Source organism: Ylistrum balloti, unplaced genomic scaffold, assembly GCF_031769215.1.
Source record: "Ylistrum balloti isolate Yb309-2 unplaced genomic scaffold, AGI_CSIRO_Ybal_v1 Utg370574, whole genome shotgun sequence".
NCBI classification, from domain to species: Eukaryota; Metazoa; Mollusca; class Bivalvia; order Pectinida; family Pectinidae; genus Ylistrum; species Ylistrum balloti.
In genome coordinates this window covers 1,040,311-1,059,979 of record NW_026782359.1, presented here as the reverse complement: position 1 = coordinate 1,059,979, position 19,669 = coordinate 1,040,311, and the positions used below count along the sequence as shown (strand labels likewise).

General features: G+C 33.6%; 1 protein-coding gene across 1 annotated transcript; it reads right to left on the bottom strand.

Annotated features, from left to right (window-relative positions):
* Positions 1-1,735: 1,735 nt before the first annotated feature.
* Positions 1,736-19,315, bottom strand: LOC132556531 (DNA polymerase nu-like). The gene is made up of 22 exons (XM_060220944.1): positions 19,165-19,315; positions 18,204-18,822; positions 17,867-17,910; positions 17,397-17,524; positions 16,259-16,474; positions 15,634-15,675; positions 15,163-15,278; positions 14,480-14,586; positions 13,780-13,883; positions 13,323-13,538; positions 12,672-12,755; positions 11,757-11,912; positions 10,944-11,127; positions 10,699-10,779; positions 6,348-6,468; positions 5,327-5,409; positions 5,068-5,139; positions 4,794-4,853; positions 3,984-4,094; positions 2,948-3,026; positions 2,537-2,604; positions 1,736-1,875 (listed from the first exon to the last, which is right to left on the bottom strand). The coding sequence occupies exons 1-22, from the start codon at positions 19,313-19,315 to the stop codon at positions 1,736-1,738; spliced, it is 2,982 nt and encodes a 993-aa protein (XP_060076927.1).
* Between the last annotated feature and the right edge of the window lie 354 nt (positions 19,316-19,669).

The following is a 19,669-nucleotide window of genomic DNA, read 5'->3' as shown; positions in this document are numbered from 1 at the left end:
TATTTCTTGGAAAGTACTGGATGGATCTTTCTCAAATTTCATATGCAGTTTCCCCTTGGTCCCTAGTTGTGCATTGTACCTTTTTTGGACTGATTCGAATTCAAGATGGCAGACAGGTGGCCATCTTGGATTTTGAATGTAAAAGTTTGTTACTGCTATTTCTTGGAAAGTACTGGATGGATCTTTCTCAAATTTCATATGCAGGTTCCCTTTGGTTCCAAGTTGTGCATTATACCTTTTTGGACTGATCCGAAATCAAGATGGCTGACAGGCAGCCATCTTGGATTTTGAGAGTAAAATCTTGTTACTGCTATATCTGAGGAAGTCCAGGATGGATCCTTCTGATATTTCATAGATATTGGTTTCCCTTGGTCCCTAGTTGTGCATTGTACCTTTTTTGGACTGATTTGAAATCAAGGTGGCCCACAGGCAGCCATTTTGGATGTCGACAGTAATACAGCACAAGCATATTGTCCATTATCCACCTGTAACTGACTGCTATCTAATAATACTTTGGGATCTTTTTCAAATGATATTTGCTAATAGGTGCTTAGTAAAAATATCTTGTGCCATCATTGAGTACATTCAATGAAGACCAGTTCATGAACATTTACAACACCTGTAACAAACAAAAAAAAATCTTCAAGAACTGAAAACAGATCCTCAAATGGTGGGCGCCAAGATCCCTCTGGGATCTCTTGTTATTCATTCAAGCCTGTCTCTGACGTCTTAAGTGAAAAAAAATCATATTTAGCTGAGGTCCATCATTCATTTGTCCGTCCTGAAACAATTTTTGTTATTATATTTCTTGGGAATGTATCTTGCAAAATTTCATGTGTAGGTTTATCTTGGTCCTAGTTGTGCATTGTACCATTTTCAGACTGATCCTAAAAGCAACATGGCTGAAAGGTGGTCATCTTGGATTTTGACAATATTAGGTTATTACAACTATTTCAGAAGAAGTATTTGATGGATCTTTTCAAGTTCCATATGTCAGGATTCCTTGGTCCCTAGCTGTGCCTGTTTTGACAATGAAAGGTCGTTATTGCTAATTCTTAAAAAGTACTGATGGATCTTCTCAAATTTCTGATGTAGATTCTCCTTGGTCCCTAGTAGTGCATTTTCTCACATTTTGATCACATTATTGAAAATTGTTAGCAGATAATGATGAAAAATTATTTTCCTTGTCATTCTTGAAACATCATCTTGGATATTTGTCAGTTGTTAAATGTTTCCAATGTGACAACAAAACATAATCTGTACAACTGTGATATTTACTAGATGATTTTATCAAAAACATCTCGATATACTTGTAATAGCATGTAAAAATATGGCAACAGTGAATTGACAGTAATAAATGCAGCAATCTCATTATATTTTTTAATCTTAAAAGTACTGTGACGGTCTCAATTTCACAACCAGTATTGTATATTATAAACAAGACCCCAGTTTTATTACCAACTGTTCTCTTGTTCTTTCACAGTTCATCCCATTATTTCAAGTCTACATATGTATGATTTATCAGAATTGTTAGAAATGTTCTTTCTCTTTTATAATTATTGGCAAGCCTCCCTTTTCCAAAAGAGATTATTTAGAGGCCTAATTTATCCCATTAACAGTATTAATGACACTTCTTTTGCTTTTTAAGAATTGTTTAAGGGCTTCTTTGTTTCACCACTATAACATTATTGTGTCTGTTCCACAGAAGTAAACAATAATTTCCTGTCCCAGCATTTCATGTAACTTTTCCTGAATCAAGTGGTGTCAAATGTCCCCAGGTCTTCCCAGCACTCAAAGAAACTTTGATAGGAACTTTAAGCGACACCATTTTACCACAAAGTGACGCTTCATCCTCCATCACAGATTGTACCAGGCCTAGAAAAAATGTCAACAATACAATGTTAAGTTGTGTCAGTACTTAAGATTTTGCTGAGTATTGAAAATCATCAAAGCATATGATCCCTTGTTCTCTTTGAAGGATACTAAAAAGCTTAGGGGTTTGGCACAAACTTAAGTGTTGCCTGAATATAGGTTGAATATAACATGTATATAAAAACCAAAATCTGAACCTCTATATTATGAAGTAAGGATCCTTATTGATATCCAGGAAATAATTCTTTTATAATTGGTATTATTGGTATAACTAAAGTATCAAAACTATTGGAGCTGAATATAAGTAATATGTCTTAAATGCATTAACAGTCATTGTTCATATACTGTACACATTGCATCTTCCATATCTATTTTGAAATGTTATAATCACAAATAGTACTCAATACAAGTATTTTGTGTGGACCAATTTCCTATTTACTGTAATAATGGCCTGGAGAGTTGGCCTTGGCACATGAAAAGTACAATTCGAAACAAGCCCTTTATCTGAAAAAAGTACATATACTTTAATGCTATCAAGCTGAAGTGGCATCTGTATGACAGAACCAATGACCATTTCTGGAAATGGAAATACCAAAGATCAAGTTAAGATATATCCCAGATAGATCCTAGAAGATTTCCTATAGTCCAACCCTAAACTACTTACTTCTAACGGCATTCAAATCCTCATCTGATACTTCTAGCAGAAGTTCGTCGTGAATCTGGACCACCAGTCTTGATGGAAAAAAAGGTTAGTTGTCTTTTCTTTAGACTTCATTACAATTTACAATCACATGACTAGCATTAACATTATAGATTGGACACATCTTATACACTACTCACTGGAAAATCCTCACACTGTTCTAATTACCAGGTAGGAAAAATGAATGTTTGCAACCTCTTGAATTGAATCAATTTGTCATTGACAAGTTATCTAAAAATTGTTCTACCCTCTTGATGTTATGGAGCTTATGGCTGAAACCTTTAAGATACAATAACCACTGATAAAAAGAGATTTTCCATACCAAATATGAAAAAGGTTTTACTGAATTTAAAAACATTTTATGACAATTCTTACTTGGCATTTAGATGGGAATGACTCTGTAGAGTGTGCTCCACTTGTATCATGGCTGCTTTACACAAGTCTGCAGCTGAACCTATATTTGTACAGCATATTTTATGTATACAGTGCAAATATGAAGTCAACAAAAAAATGCCAGACCAGTTGGACCTAGGTTGCTGGTTTTTGATATAAGGATGGACTTATTTGAACATGCATTGTATTTTGCTTTTTTATGATCCTCGATTAAGCCTGTATTAATTAATTACAGGTCTGTCCCAATTGTTACCTGAAAGTGTGTTTGGGCAATTAAACAATGATCTTAATCTCATTGTTTTTTCCAGCTTCTAAAGAGCAAATTCAACATCTGTTCCTTACTTCCATGGTTTGGCCAGATACAAACGGCAAATTGATGATCTCTTCATGATTTTGGCCACAATTTGTATCTTTTTTATTAGTTACTACACTTGACAAAATTTAGTACGAAATTGTTATCTAAATCAGCATGTAACATGTACCTGGTATATGAAAACATTGTTATCCCTGGTAAAATACTAGCTGCAATATACCACTCGGCTAGAGAGAACTTCTCTTTAGCTTGATTGGTTGAGCGTCAGACTAGTAAGCCAGGGGCCACGGGTTCGATTCCTATCGGAGGCATTGAGATGGAAAATGACCTCTGTTACATAAAGTATTATATATAACAAATATCTTGTATTCAAAATTTTCTGTGTTTACAAACATTTATTGAACGTTTGAGTCTAGAAATGTTTATTGACGATACATGTTATTTTACATTGTACCTACTTAATAAGAGTAATTAATCCTTGATATACTTGTAAAGTTTAACAGGCAGATACTGTCTAATACAGTATTTATGCTTGTATGTGCAGTACCTGGTATATGTTGTGAAAATCATGAAGTCATATAATGGGACCAAAAGTGAAATTGCGGCCATCCTGAGACCAACCTACATGCTACATACTATTACCCGGTAGGTCTCTGGTCCATCCTATTGTATTAAAAATGGAAACTGGAGAAGTTATAGAATAACCTTGAACACAGAAGTTGACAGCTTGCCTCTCTGCCTGTGCTCGTAGTACTGGTGATGAAGATTTGATGTTTGGAAAAAGTCGTCGCCGTTTGAAAATTGTTGTTGTAAAGCCTGTGAAAAAATATCAAAGGAAAGGAGAACCTTGTATTCATAAAGAAACAATTTCATGAAAAAGGAAAAAGAGGAAAGAAAGTCGAGGAACGTTATTAAACAATTTGCAGTAATTATTTAGTTACCACTTGCTTCAATTGCTACTTTGTACTTGAACATGCTGCAAAAAATTTGGAGGAAAAAATAGGAAATAGTTATAAAGGTACGGGTAGTCTTTATAAGAACAAATATGAAAAATATTAACGGCAGGTGTTAAGATCTTTCAGAAATTTCTTGTATCTTAATAAGATTTGATTTGATAGTCTAGACTAGCATGCTATCATGATTACACACCTTAAAAAAATTACTTTAGTCCTTAATTTAGACACTCTTAATATCTGTTGATCTAAGCATAATACTGTAGTACAAAATTCATTACACAAAGCCTTCAAACAATTCAAATGTGATAGTTAATAGAAAAAGCTTATGCATGATTGACAGATGATGATGCTGCAACACCACATATGCTCACAAGGCATTTTTGGCTCTTCAGGCCAGGTTAGTGAGAAGTATGAGCATTTAGTTTTGTCAGAATAGCTAGTGTTTTTGCTGTGTTTAAAATCCTTTCATGTATTCTAGCTTAGAAATTTCTCAAAATGAAAAAGGTGGAAGGGAAATAAAATTGTGAAGAATTTGAGCTTGTGAAGAAATTGAGCTTACCATTTTTCTGACAAAAATCCACACATTTCTTTGAGAACTGGCAAATAGCAGGAAACTTAACTGAAACAAAAGTAACTTCTTTTAAATAAAACTTTCAAGGAATGAACATCTTCATTATCAATACTTTCATATTCTCATGTAGTTTTTGTTTTAGGTATAGAATACAAAGATAAACAGACAAACAAATGGAAACATTGCAAGTGTTTTAGTGATGTAGGTACAAACATAATACAACTGGGACGTTTAAATGAATGAAAAACAAGATCAAACTTACTCAAAAAGCTATCTATGATAGATTTAGCATCATGGGGAGACATCTTTAGGTACTCTGCAAGCCGTTCCTTTCCTATAATGATGATTATGTTAATACAACGTTTACTAATATTGGCATTAGCCCATCAAATTATATGAAATGTGTAATATGTAATCCCATCCAAACTTGACAGTGTTAGAAAAGAAAAAAATATCAATTTTATGTGATGCAATTTCTAACTCTATGACAGACTTTATGACAGATAATGCTGTATACTTACCTGCACCATACATGACTGAGTAGACCACTCTCTTTGTCTGCTCTCTTTCCTGTGTCGTCACAAGGTTAACAGGCTTACACAACCTGATATGTAAAGGGAAGCAATTCAATATTACAACAACATGAAAACAGGTAAAAGAAAATGGAAAGACAACACCAGGTCTCAAACCATAAACCTCCAAACTCTAGGCCAATGCTTATAACCAATTCAGCTACCAGCTCAGCCTTGGATATCGATGAAAGTTGTGGAAGGTAAGACTAGAAATAACAAGAACTGTCGTAAAATAAGTTTTATTTATCTTAAAGCATTTGCACAGCAAGCTATAAGCTTATATTTAATCAGTCTTGTTGGCTCAGATAACAGCAAGGAGAGGTCTTACTGTGTCAGTTCCCATGCAAAACCCCGAGGCTATACCTTTTCATGTTCATTTGGGGAATATAACTCTTGATGACTAAGGTGAAAGGTGAGTGTGTTACCACTGTGTTCAAACCACCTACCCAATAGTTGTCAACTATGACCTTTACCCTTGAATCAGGACCATCATTATCTTATCTGGTATAGAACATGGTAGTGTGATGGTGTGTTGTGAATATGAGCTAAAACAGTTATGTGTTCATGAGAATTCTTGTACAGAAGCTTTCTATTTCAAAAGGGGTAAAGGATTACATTTGATCTTTTACCTTGACTGATGACCACTAAAATCAAATCAGGAGTCAATTTGGTTACAGTGACACTATGTTGTGATTATGATTTAAATTTGCCCATAATTTGCACACAAGCTTTTATTTCAAAAGTAATGAAAGGTGACCTTTGATCTTTGACTTAAACTATAACCACAATAATGTAATCACCGCTTTGATGTGGTGATACACTGATACATAAACTGCAGTCAATGAAGGATTTACCTTAACATTTAATGAATTAAAAGAAAAAAATCAAATTATGGTCTACATCTAAAACATGTTCATTAAGTGTAATCTAGATAAATTGCATTATTCACCACACATGCAAAATAATTTACCATTGTGATGTAAGCTCTACAAAGATGTCTTTGTTTCCAGATTCGGAATCTGTGAATATTTTCAACAAATTGGGGTCATCTGCTAAATGAGCTAGAAGACGTAATTCGATCTGCTGAAAATCTGTAAAAGCAAACTTGAAATAAATAACTCTGCAGTTTCAGTGAAAATGCTTGATATTCTTCATACATGTACACCAGAAAATTTAAAATTTCAATATCAAATCAAGTTACATTTTTTTATCAGATCAGGCCCCACTTGTATAAAACATCTCAATTTCAGATTTCCTCAAGCCCAGATTTTCCTCAGCTAATATCTCCCTGAAAATATCTTGTATGAAAATTCCTCAAGGAATTTCAGGACATCCTAGCCGATGCCTTCCTCCTGTTCCTTGAGAAAATCTTATACAAGCCGTTTTTGAGGAGATATCAGCTGAGGAAAATCTCGACTTGAGGAAATCTCAAATTGAGATGTTTTATACAAGTGGGGCCTGGTTACATTTTTTTATCAGACAAAGTTACATTTCTATATCAGATCAAGTTACATTTCTATATCAGACAAAGTTACATTTCTATATCAGATCAAGTTACATTTCTTTAGGACAATAAGTGTACATTTCTATATCAGATCAAGTTACATTTCTTTAGGACAATAAGTGTACATTTCTATATCAGATCAAGTTACATTTCTTTAGGACAATAAGTGTACATTTCTATATCACATAAAGTGTATGAAATATCACAAAAAATTACATTTCCATAGGACATAACGTGTACATTTCTATATCAGATCAAGTTACATTTCTTTAGGACATAAAGTGTACATTTCTATATCAGATCAAGTTACATTTCTTTAGGACAATAAGTGTACATTTCTATATCAGATCAAGTTACATTTCTTTAGGACATAAAGTGTACATTTCTATATCAGATCAAGTTACATTTCTTTAGGACAATAAGTGTACATTTCTATATCAGATTAAGTTACATTTCTTTAGGACAATAAGTGTACATTTCTATATCACATAAAGTGTATGAAATATCACAAAAAATTACATTTCCATAGGACATATACATTTCTATATCAAAAAATTTCTTTACATTTCATTTCTATATCAGGACATTTCTTTAACAATAAGTGTACATTTCTATATCAGATCAAGTTACATTTCTTTAGGACATAAAGTGTACATTTCTATATCAGATCAAGTTACATTTCTTTAGGACAATAAGTGTACATTTCTATATCAGATCAAGTTACATTTCTTTAGGACAATAAGTGTACATTTCTATATCACATAAAGTGTATGAAATATCACAAAAAATTACATTTCCATAGGACATAACGTGTACATTTCTATATCAGATCAAGTTACATTTCTTTAGGACAATAAGTGTACATTTCTATATCAGATCAAGTTACATTTCTTTAGGACAATAAGTGTACATTTCTATATCAGATCAAGTTACATTTCTTTAGGACATAAAGTGTACATTTCTATATCAGTGTTACATTTCTTTAGGACAATAAGTGTACATTTCTATATCAGATCAAGTTACATTTCTTTAGGACATAAAGTGTACATTTCTATATCAGATCAAGTTACATTTCTTTAGGACAATAAGTGTACATTTCTATATCAGATCAAGTTACATTTCTTTAGGACATAAAGTGTACATTTCTATATCAGATCAAGTTACATTTCTTTAGGACAATAAGTGTACATTTCTATATCAGATCAAGTTACATTTCTTTAGGACAATAAGTGTACATTTCTATATCACATAAAGTGTATGAAATATCACAAAAAATTACATTTCCATAGGACATAACGTGTACATTTCTATATCAGATCAAGTTACATTTCTTTAGGACATAAAGTGTACATTTCTATATCAGATCAAGTTACATTTCTTTAGGACAATAAGTGTACATTTCTATATCAGATCAAGTTACATTTCTTTAGGACAATAAGTGTACATTTCTATATCACATAAAGTGTATGAAATATCACAAAAAATTACATTTCCATAGGACATAACGTGTACATTTCTATATCAGATCAAGTTACATTTCTTTAGGACAATAAGTGTACATTTCTATATCAGATCAAGTTACATTTCTTTAGGACAATAAGTGTACATTTCTATATCAGATCAAGTTACATTTCTTTAGGACAATAAGTGTACATTTCTATATCACATAAAGTGTATGAAATATCACAAAAAATTACATTTCCATAGGACATAACGTGTACATTTCTATATCAGATCAAGTTACATTTCTTTAGGACATAAAGTGTACATTTCTATATCAGATCAAGTTACATTTCTTTAGGACAATAAGTGTACATTTCTATATCAGATCAAGTTACATTTCTTTAGGACATAAAGTGTACATTTCTATATCAGATCAAGTTACATTTCTTTAGGACAATAAGTGTACATTTCTATATCAGATCAAGTTACATTTCTTTAGGACAATAAGTGTACATTTCTATATGACAACAAAAGTAGATTTCTATATTAGATCAAGTTACATTCTATATCTGATCAAATTACATTTAAAAATCATATTAAGTTGATTTTTTTTATCAAATCAAGTATACATTTTTTATTACTATTAGTGTACATGGCTAATGAAGGAACTTTGCAATTACTGACCTGCTGAGAAGGAAAGATCTACCATCATGACTGATGAAGAAGTCCTGTAATTTAATTACTGACCTGCTGAGAAGATGGATGAGCTATCATAACTGATGAAGAAGTCCTGTAATTTAATTACTGACCTGCTGAGAAGGAAAGATCTACCATCATGACTGATGAAGAAGTCCTGTAATTTAATTACTGACCTGCTGAGAAGGAAAGATCTACCATCATGACTGATGAAGAAGTCCTGTAATTTAATTACTGACCAAATGAGAGGATGGATGAGCTATCATAACTGATGAAGAAGTCCTGTTATTTAATTACTGACCTGCTGAGAAGGAAAGATCTACCATCATGACTGATGAAGAAGTCCTGTAATTTAATTACTGACCTGCTGAGAAGGAAAGATCTACCATCATGACTGATGAAGAAGTCCTGTAATTTAATTACTGACCTGCTGAGAAGGAAAGATCTACCATCATGACTGATGAAGAAGTCCTGTAATTTAATTACTGACCTGCTGAGAAGGAAAGATCTACCATCATGACTGATGAAGAAGTCCTGTAAATTAATTACTGACCAAATGAGAGGATGGATGAGCTATCATAACTGATGAAGAAGTCCTGTTATTTAATTACTGACCTGCTGAGAAGGAAAGATCTACCATCATGACTGATGAAGAAGTCCTGTAATTTAATTACTGACCTGCTGAGAAGGAAAGATCTACCATCATGACTGATGAAGAAGTCCTGTAATTTAATTACTGACCTGTTGAGAAGGAAAGATCTGCCATCATGACTGGTGAAGAAGTCCTGTAATTTAATTACTGACCTAATGAGAGGATGGATGAGCTATCATAACTGATGAAGAAGTCCTGTAATTTAATTACTGACCTGTTGAGAAGGAAAGATCTACTATCATGACTGATGAAAAAGTCCTGTAATTTAATTACTGACCTGCTCAGAGGATGGATGAGGTATCATGGCTGATGAAGAAGTCCTGTAATTTAATTACTGACCTGCTCAGAGGATGGATGAGCTATCATAACTGATGAAGAAGTCCTGTAATTTAATTACTGACCTGCTGAGAAGGAAAGATCTGCCATCATGACTGATGAAGAAGTCATGTAATTTATTTACTGACCTGTTGAGAAGGAAAGATCTACTATCATGACTGATGAAGAAGTCCTGTAAATTAATTACTGACCTGCTGAGAGGATGGATGAGCTATCATGGCTGATGAAGAAGTCCTGTAATTTAATTACTGACCTGCTCAGAGGATGGAGGAGCTATCATAACTGATGAAGAAGTCCTGTAATTTAATTATTGACCTGCTGAGAGGATGGATGAGCTATCATAGCTGATGAAGAAGTCCTGTAATTTAATTACAGACCTGTGGAGAGGATGAATGAGCCATCATAACTGATGAAGAAGTCCTGTAATTTAATTACTGACCTGTTGAGAGGATGGGCGAGCTATCATGGATGATAAAAATGTCCTGTATTTTGTAATTACTAAAAAGAAGGAATCCTGGACTTTGTGATTACTGACTTGCTGATGAAAGGACCCTAGACTTTGTAATTATTAACCTGCTGCAAGGAAGGCCCAACCATTATTTCTGGTGTAGGAATCCTAGAATTGTAATTACTGACTCACTGAAAGGAAGAGCAAGCCATCATGGATTCCTGGATTTTGTAATCACTGACCTGCTGAAAGGAAAGACCAGTCGTCATGACTGACAAAGGAATCCCGAGCAAATATCTCCACTGTGTCACCACTCTCCTTTCCTGCAAAATTCACGATTTGTTGTGAAAGAGATAATCAATATTTAGAAAATGAAAATATTCACATACAGAATTGATGAAATGTGTCCACTTCCATAACATGGCTTCTGATGTGTTGTTATCAGATTCTTAACCCATTTCTGAAATGAGTGTTAAGCAACACCTACCTACTATGTAGTTGTCAGTATAGTCGGATATCAGAGAGGAAGTTTTAGGGATGGCCTGTATGTTGGGTTGATAGGAAGAAAGACGGCCTGTGGCTGCTGATGTCTGATTCCAGTGAGTTGATATGTACCCTTCCTGAACACATGACATCATCCCATCTATATAGGTAGATTTCAGCTTCTGCACCTGTTACACAAAAATTTACCTTAACTGAAATATCAATTTTAAAAAATGCTCTTATATTTCAATTAGATTAGGGATTATATACAATATGAAGTACATGTATTTTGTGTCACGAAGTTGAGAACAATTAAGTTCCCCTTCAGTCTTTGTTTGATTTTTGGGGCAGTCTGTCTCAATTGTATTCAATATTTCAATTGTATCCTGTATTGTTGTATAATAATACGGAGATCAGGTTCTGATTTGGTAATGGTCAATGAAGTGTTTTTTTTAAAGCCATGAACCAAAACTGTAAGAACAATATTGGAGAGCCTTGCATGATATTAGTGAGAATTCAAAAACACAATTCTACAGGCAGATTCTTCACCATTGATTCTGCAAGCATGACTTCAATTTTATTTCAAACGTCATGAATACATCCCTGAACAAAACCAGTAACACCAATAAAAAGTTCCAAATTCTCCCTCTGTGGTTACTGGCATTCATATCACTCTGACACATCAAATTTCCCTCAGAGGCTCAAGATACATCATTAGTGACACAATGAAGTATTTCAAAACATTCATATTCTGCACTCACTGTCTCATGCAGTCTGTAATTCTGTACCAGCTCACCAACAATTTGAATAACAATACCTGACGATACTCCAATATAATGGCTGGAAGGCAATGTGTGCCAACCAATTGGTTCAAAACAGTCTCTGATGTAGATATTTGATGTCCAGTGTTTGTTTTAGCCAGTTTCTTTGATCCTTGTAATTTCTTATCAAGTTTTAGCTCCTCAAATAACACCTGAAAAACAAATTGTGAATTTAAATCTTTTTATAACAATTCTAAACTGGTCTAGGAAAATATTCTATTGTGAAACTTTAGTTTAGTGATTTCTTTTAATTGAAACAAGGCATTGCTGGATGTTACTTATTCCTTTGATCAGTTGATTGTCCAGAGATTGTTTTGTGATTTTTGAGATTGATCAGTTCAGGAGAACTTGAGACAAGTCATTGCGTCAAAATGAATTTTTGATGCATGTAACCTTGATCTAACGTTTAAGAAAGCAGTGAATGTGTAAAGTTTGATTGGTCCAAAAGAACTCAAGTTATAATATTGGGCGGAAACCAATTTTCTATTTATAGTAATAGTAACCTCAGCATTTTACTTTTTGACCTAAAAGTAATTCCAAGAAACACTTCTAGCTGTACCAATTCTCTAGTTATGATAACAGTGACTTTAGGGTTTGGCCTTTTTACCACACAAGCAATCCCATGCAATCACTCTTGATAAGAAAGCAGTTTTTCAAGTTTGAGTTTGATCTGTCAGAAGGAATTTAAGATATTATCTGGAAATAGTGAAACAGATGTACTGTGATGTTGTAACAAAGGCCTTGTCTTAACCCCTTCCAATCTTTGATAGTTTATGATGCACTGGTACTGAGAATTTTTAAGCTGTGAATGAAAAAAGTAGTTCTGGTAAGCTCTTTTCAACATGTCTTCGATACAATTGAGGTGTCTTTGGGAAGGAAAGACAGATGAAACACTTCTTCTTTTGGGTTACCTGTCTTAGCTGGGCTGGGCTGTTCATAAGGAATGGATGACCAGCAGCCTCATAGGCATTCTTTTCCAACTTCTTTAGCTTTTTCTGGTGGTCAGAAAAATATCGGTATAGACTGCACTTTATCAAGTTATAGTTATATATCAAGGTGTTGATTGACAGGGAAATGACTTTGACATAACCAGACTTAGTTACAGCATTGTTGATTTCCTAGGATTGACCTTGACAACAGAAAAACATAGTTATAGCTACTAATTTAGTGGGGACTGATCTTAACCATGGGAAGATTGGTTGCAAGGAACTCATTATGAAGGCTGACCTTGACAATACAAGATTTGTTTATAATACTGATGACTTGAAGGTTAAGCTTATTATAACAACATAGACAAGGCCAAACTTCACACTGACTACAGGAAGCTAAATGCCATAGAAATGTATTATTTGTCTGTGGAAGTTTTGATTATTATATGCATCTTCATTGATCAGAAAAAGCTTGATATGAGGATTACCCAGAAAATGTGTTTGACAAATAGAAACAAGTGCCTTAGTATCTTACTGACAAAAGAATTAGCCTTAGGAAAAAAGACTTGACCAACATGTCTAACCAAGTGATACCAAAAACAAGTCAAAAATTTGTAAAATTAAGACATGAACCTTGAGGATGCCAGAGAACCTGAGCATGGCGTCTCTATCCACTCTGAGTGGCCGGAGTTCCATGGCTGCTAGGAGGGGTAGTAGCTTCATTTCAACACAGCAGTATAAGTCCCACAAATCTCTTGCTATTAGTTTCTGGTACAAACGCCTCATCAGTTCCGACAGCTGAATCATATCCTCCCTCAATACATCCGTAGCCTTGTTCAACTCATGATCCTATTAGAAATTATGCAAACAGTCCTATATTTACAACAACCTTCCCTTTATATAAATGTGTGTTTTTCAAAATGTTCGTTTAAACAAAATAGCTTTAAACTACAAAATGAAATTCCAATATTCATCAATGGCTATATGAATAGTCTTTCTGTCCATCAATATCGAAAAAAGAATCTGTCAAATATTTCAAAATATTCATGAATGATTAAAACCATACAGGTTGTGCTGAAATGCTTCCTACCTTCCACGTGAGACTAACAAGAGACAGGCTTTTTTGAAATGTCACATTTTCACAATCAGGATCAATCAGCCAGGCTGCCACTACAGGATCAAATACTGCAACATCTGTAAAATAACTTCAAACATTCCATCACCTATTGTTGACAAAACATCCAAAACAGTTGTATGCTAGGTAAACATGTCATAACAGTGTGTAGAAGAGGTACATAAAGTGTCTGAAACTTGCCAGCTCAGATTGTATGACATATGGAGGACACTGATGTTCCCAGGAACTCAAGGAAGCAGGCTCAGAGTAGAATTTCCCTGATTATGATAACACATTTATTTAGTAGTAGGCCAAGGGAGTCAACAAACAAATTCTGATTCAAAGTCAGAGGTTGGATTATTGCAGGACAATAAAAGATATACTGGTTTGTAATCCTACCAAACAACACTACAGATAATTTAATATCAGACAAGGGCTTTCATGATTTAATACTCAATGCATGTGGTACACAAGATAATTCTTTGACTTTATCTTATGATCAATATTCAGCATTTTTGGAAATAAAAATGTAAATCATTATGTTAGATGTTTTTCATTCAACATATTGTGTTGTTAACAATAAAAAGAAGCATTTATATGCATCAATTACTAGTTATGAAGCATTGACAGTCCTTAGAAAAGACAAAAACAAAAAAATGTGTAAATAAAAAAATACCTTTAGTGTTTTTGATGCTAAAATCTCTTAGCAATATAAGCAATAAACTCTTGGCATCACAGCAAATTTTTCTATGTTGGTTTGTCAACAAGTGTTTCCAGAATTCTCTAAAGAAAAGATCAGTAACAAGCACTTCACTGCAAAACATTATATGCTCAATGGATATAAGTGTATTGTATCAGGCATTAATTGAAGGCCAGAACTGATTATTTATGTGTGGAATTCATCAAGATTTGAATTCAAGATACATGTCTGATATGTAAGCTGGAACATAATGGAACATTAAAATATGTCTGGTAGATTTTTGAGACATCTGCTTTCAATGATTGATTACCGGTAATTGTTTTCAAGACTTGTTTTAATTCAAATAACACAGCCCTCATTAATTATCAATAAAAGTAAAGTTTGAAGTCTTCACACATAGACACATTTTTTTTACATTTTGACAAAACTGCATGGTTGGCATAAATCAATAAAATCAGCCATATATAAAAAATTGTACTATAAAGATTACTGGTGCTATTCTTTTCTTCAATTGCAGGTCATCTCAGATATCAAATTCAGAGTTTCAGATATCAAACATTGACTATGGGCATACACTAATTTCATTAACAACATAATCAGTTCAAAAGCAATCACAAGAACAATTTTTCACATATTTAATTTTTATTATATTGATATACCTGATTTGTGAGTCACATGACTCTTTACCATGGCCTGGTAATGGAAATAGCCAAACCTGGGCTGGCTGACAGGGTTCAGCACCATCTACACAACCACATACTGCTACAGCCTGTAACTGTTCAAAAAACAAACACTTTACTTTAATATATTCACATCACACAGTACTAACAACTTTTGTCTGTTATAAAACAAATTGGTAAAGTAGCCTTCATATCAATTGCAACAGAGGAAGTGGGAAAATGCAACATATCTTGGGCTTTTTAAGCCTGTAGCTGGTGACTAGGTTTCTGAGCATGAAGTTTAAGTAAAGTTTGGGAAAAGAAACAAATCAAAGTGACAAACCACAATTTGAACACAATTTACTGGTACCTACCTTTTGCAAAATAATAAACTCTTAATAAACTTTGACACATCAACAATTTTATCCTAATTTTAATTTTTGTTAAAAAAGATTGGTAAGATTTGACTACCTCAGATGTCCAATGCTTAAGTCTGAAGCTTCCAGTTGATTTCTAAAAGGAGCAAAAGACAACATACTTAGTGTGCATCATTGAGGTAGCAGGCTAGCTAATGCATCTAAGGACACACCTACACTCATTTTTGTTTTAATGACTTCAGTATTTAAGATACATATCAAATGTCCAAATCCTGAAGCAAGGTTTAAAAGCATGCATAAGTCCTAATCTCTAAGTACTAATATGCCTCTAAGTCCTAATATACCTCTATTTGATGCTGATATGTTCTGCCCTATAAGTAGGCCGTTATTAGGACACAACTTAATTTGTATGAAGTAGCAACATAAAGCCTGAGATAATACCTGGTACATAATCCTCAGGTTAATCTGTATCTTAATTAACATTAATAAAGCCCAGCATTACCTGAACTTTTCTCCACCTGCCCTAACTTTGTGACAATGTTGATGCCAAAGCTACAACGGAAATATGTCCAAAAGTTGAAGTACTTTTAGGCAGATTGAAAAATCATTTGCAAACACTATATATAGCTTGTTGTTCCTGCTTTTGTGCATGACTGTGGCAAGCATGCGCACATAGTGACATTTAATTTAGTTTGAGATAACAATGAATTTTAAGCTACCCTTACCTTATTCTGAGCAGTACTGGTGTCCCTTAACTGTGTAGAACCATTTTTGTACACAAGAGTAATCAGTACTTCTGGAGAGGAGAGTAATGTCTGGAGGACATCACCTAGATCCTGATCACTCAAAGTTGTCACTATTCTTGCTTTATGTTGCATGCTAACTGCAGATATATCCTGTGCTTCCGTAGTCTTCAGCAGAGATTCAGAAACTATCTTTAAAATATGACAAGTATGTTGCATTCCTCTTTATACTTGTCCTTATACAACATAACAAATGATCTTCTGTATATCATATGTATGTGTGCATCATTTCAATTCTGAAATGTAATTATTGATTTACAATATTGCTCTAAATTTTAGAATGTATTAACAAAGTAAACAATATATTTTAGAAGTTGATATTTTTCAATAAGAAAATCTTTGTATTTAATAAGAGCAACTTTATACTTGACAGTGTTCTATAATTTAGTGCCACAATGTAAGATGTTTTGCTTTGTATTTCTAAACAACTTTGAAAAAACTTCATATCGACTCCAGGAACAAAAGATCCAATCAAATACAAGGTACAGATCTTGAACAAGTGTACCATAGGTCAGAACAATGCCCATCGCATATTAAAGAAACAATTCCTGAATTATTGCATCAAAAATTAATACAAAATATGGAAAGGTTTAAATAAGTCAAAATACTGATAGGGAAAAAATGGTGATGCATGTCCTGATGATAGATTAACGCCTACAAAATCTTAAAGACATATACAATAATATGTCTGTACAATTTTTTTGATGGGCATGTAAAAATATGAAAAGTATATCATCAAACACCAAAGCATGTAAAAACAAATTCAGTTGTGCCCTACATATCAAGCAATAAACCCACTCATGCTTATTACTACTCAGTATAATTACAAACAAGTGTTATTTTACTGTCCTGTAATGAATCATCCAAATGTCTGACATTAAGTCAGAGTTTATATATTGGATGGCTCCCTGGGATTATTGGAAGATAAGTGCAGTCTAATAAATGCTATCTTATTTTGACAAAACAGGTTATGTCAGCATTTATTATCACAACCAATTTTGTCAAAATGTTATTGTAATTACTTGTAGTTCCTTTATTCATAAAATTATTTGACCTGGTCATTCCTATCGCTCTTCTGCTTTTTGTAAGGAGTAGCGAAATGTGAAGACAAACTTTTCCTGTTACTATCAGGACTATTAGCCAATATCAGTTTCTCTGATGGAGGGATTGCTCCAGCTTGTCCTAAAACCAGACAATCAAAAAAATGAACTTAGCCAGTGTCATCAACCTGTAGTAGTAGTTAAACATCTAGTCAAAGCCATTTCAAATACAGGTTGAATGTGTACTTCAAAGGTTAGTTATGTAGTAATCAAAATTATGCTGATTAAAAGGACATCATTTGGTATTATCTAAACATTTGATTTTTTATTTTTGAATTGTTTTTCTACAAAATTTGATTGATAAACATAAGTGATCAGTGAACAGTTAATGATAAATGCCAATATTAGGATGATCAGTGTTTCAGCAACATGAACACAATTTAAGATATGTGCTCATCATTTCAATGCAGTTTACAATACTTACTCTTACAATGTTCTCTTTTGTCTTGTTTCACCTGCATGTCTTTCCTAAAAATGCATCAATGTGAAGAGAGTGAGAATAATAAAAAAAACCTGCAATCAATCAACTCATTTTTCCTTAGATTTCCATTGTCAGTATTATGTATTTGAGAATAAAAAACCTCCATCTTTTACAGTCAAACTTGGCATCTGTGGCCCTAACATTGCATAATCCCTAAATGAACTATGCATCTTTATCTCTTTTCCACTTTTTTACAACTTACTGATATCCTTGCATAGTGTTATGAATCCTTTTATCACATATATGTATTATGATATTAACACAAACTTTGTTAACATACCTGATTGTCATGTGCTGTTTTAGTCTAGCAGATATAGATGTTCTATGGATTTGGGCTGTGTTTGTCAACTTAAATTGTTCATCTGGTCTCACATCTCTTGTTGATGGAAGATACATAGAGGTGCTCCCGAGTGTACTATTAGAGTTTATGTTATAAGGATGAGTTTTGATGATGTGCCTCTTTCCAGCACTTGTAGAATATGTCATTTCAGATTTTCCATTATTCCCTTGTAAAGGTGTACTTTTGAAAGCATATTTGCCTTGTTCAAGTGACATGTCAGCATTTGCACCCTCAAAAGTTGTATCTAGAAATGTGCTACATGGCTGTTTCATTTTTACCTCTTTAACACTACCATCTCTGGACGACTCAGTTACTAACATGGTTGATGCCTGTCTACTTTCATTGAAAGATCCACAGCTTACAGAATGCACATCTGACTTTTCACATACTGCCCTTTCCAAATTATTAGGTAGCAGGTCAGGATTATCATCTCTAAACTCTAAGGTAGGTGGCAACAGTTCTGGTATTATACTGGCAGTCGGTGTAGGTTGTTGCAAACTGAGAGTCACACAGGGTGGAGCTCCGAATCTCCTCTCATACATTTGTTGATAGTAGGTCCCTACATTTAAACAAATTCAATTTTTTCTATTAATGAATGTTTTACCACAGATGAAGCAATAACTTTCTCTGACTATTCCAGTAACCTTCTCTAATGACCAAAGCCAAATTGACTACTGATTTTCTAAAGTAAGTTTGCAGATAAGTTGGAACAAAATTCATATTATTTCTGTCAGGTTAGTGAAACTCTGAGGTGTTATTGCCTGTAAAAATTGCTTTTAAAATTATCTAGAAATTACAGTAAATTAATGTTGTCAGTCACAATAGGAATTGATTTTCTTAGCATTTATTTATTTGTTACTAAATGTAGACTATTTTATTTTGGCTCCAGCATATGCATCACCTTGGTTCTCTTGAATGCGAGCAGCAAGATGTTTCTTCTGGTCATTGCATTGTTTGTATATACCTGCCATCACAGTTTGTGCATCATCTGACAAGTGACAGAAGTGCTTCACCTGTGGAGGAGCTGTGACTGGCCTCCAAACTGGACACATCGCAGTATAATATAATCTGTTGTAATGAAAGATATTTCCACTATATGGTGTAAATCTGCTGTTGATGTAATAAGATAATTATACAATTTGGTACAGTCCTAGTTGCATGAATGACCAATTGTTAAATTCCTTTAAATTAGGCCTACAGTGCAGAAGACTACTTGAAACGGGACAATGTTTATCTTCGAACAAAATGATCATGTTTTTTCTATTCCAAAACTGACATTGATCAGTGACATTAACAGATATTAACAGAAATTATCCACAGCTTCATATTTTTTTCTCATTACTTCAGTTTCACATAGAAAACAACATGTAACCATTTTGCAAAACTCACATCCTCGATGGCAAGGA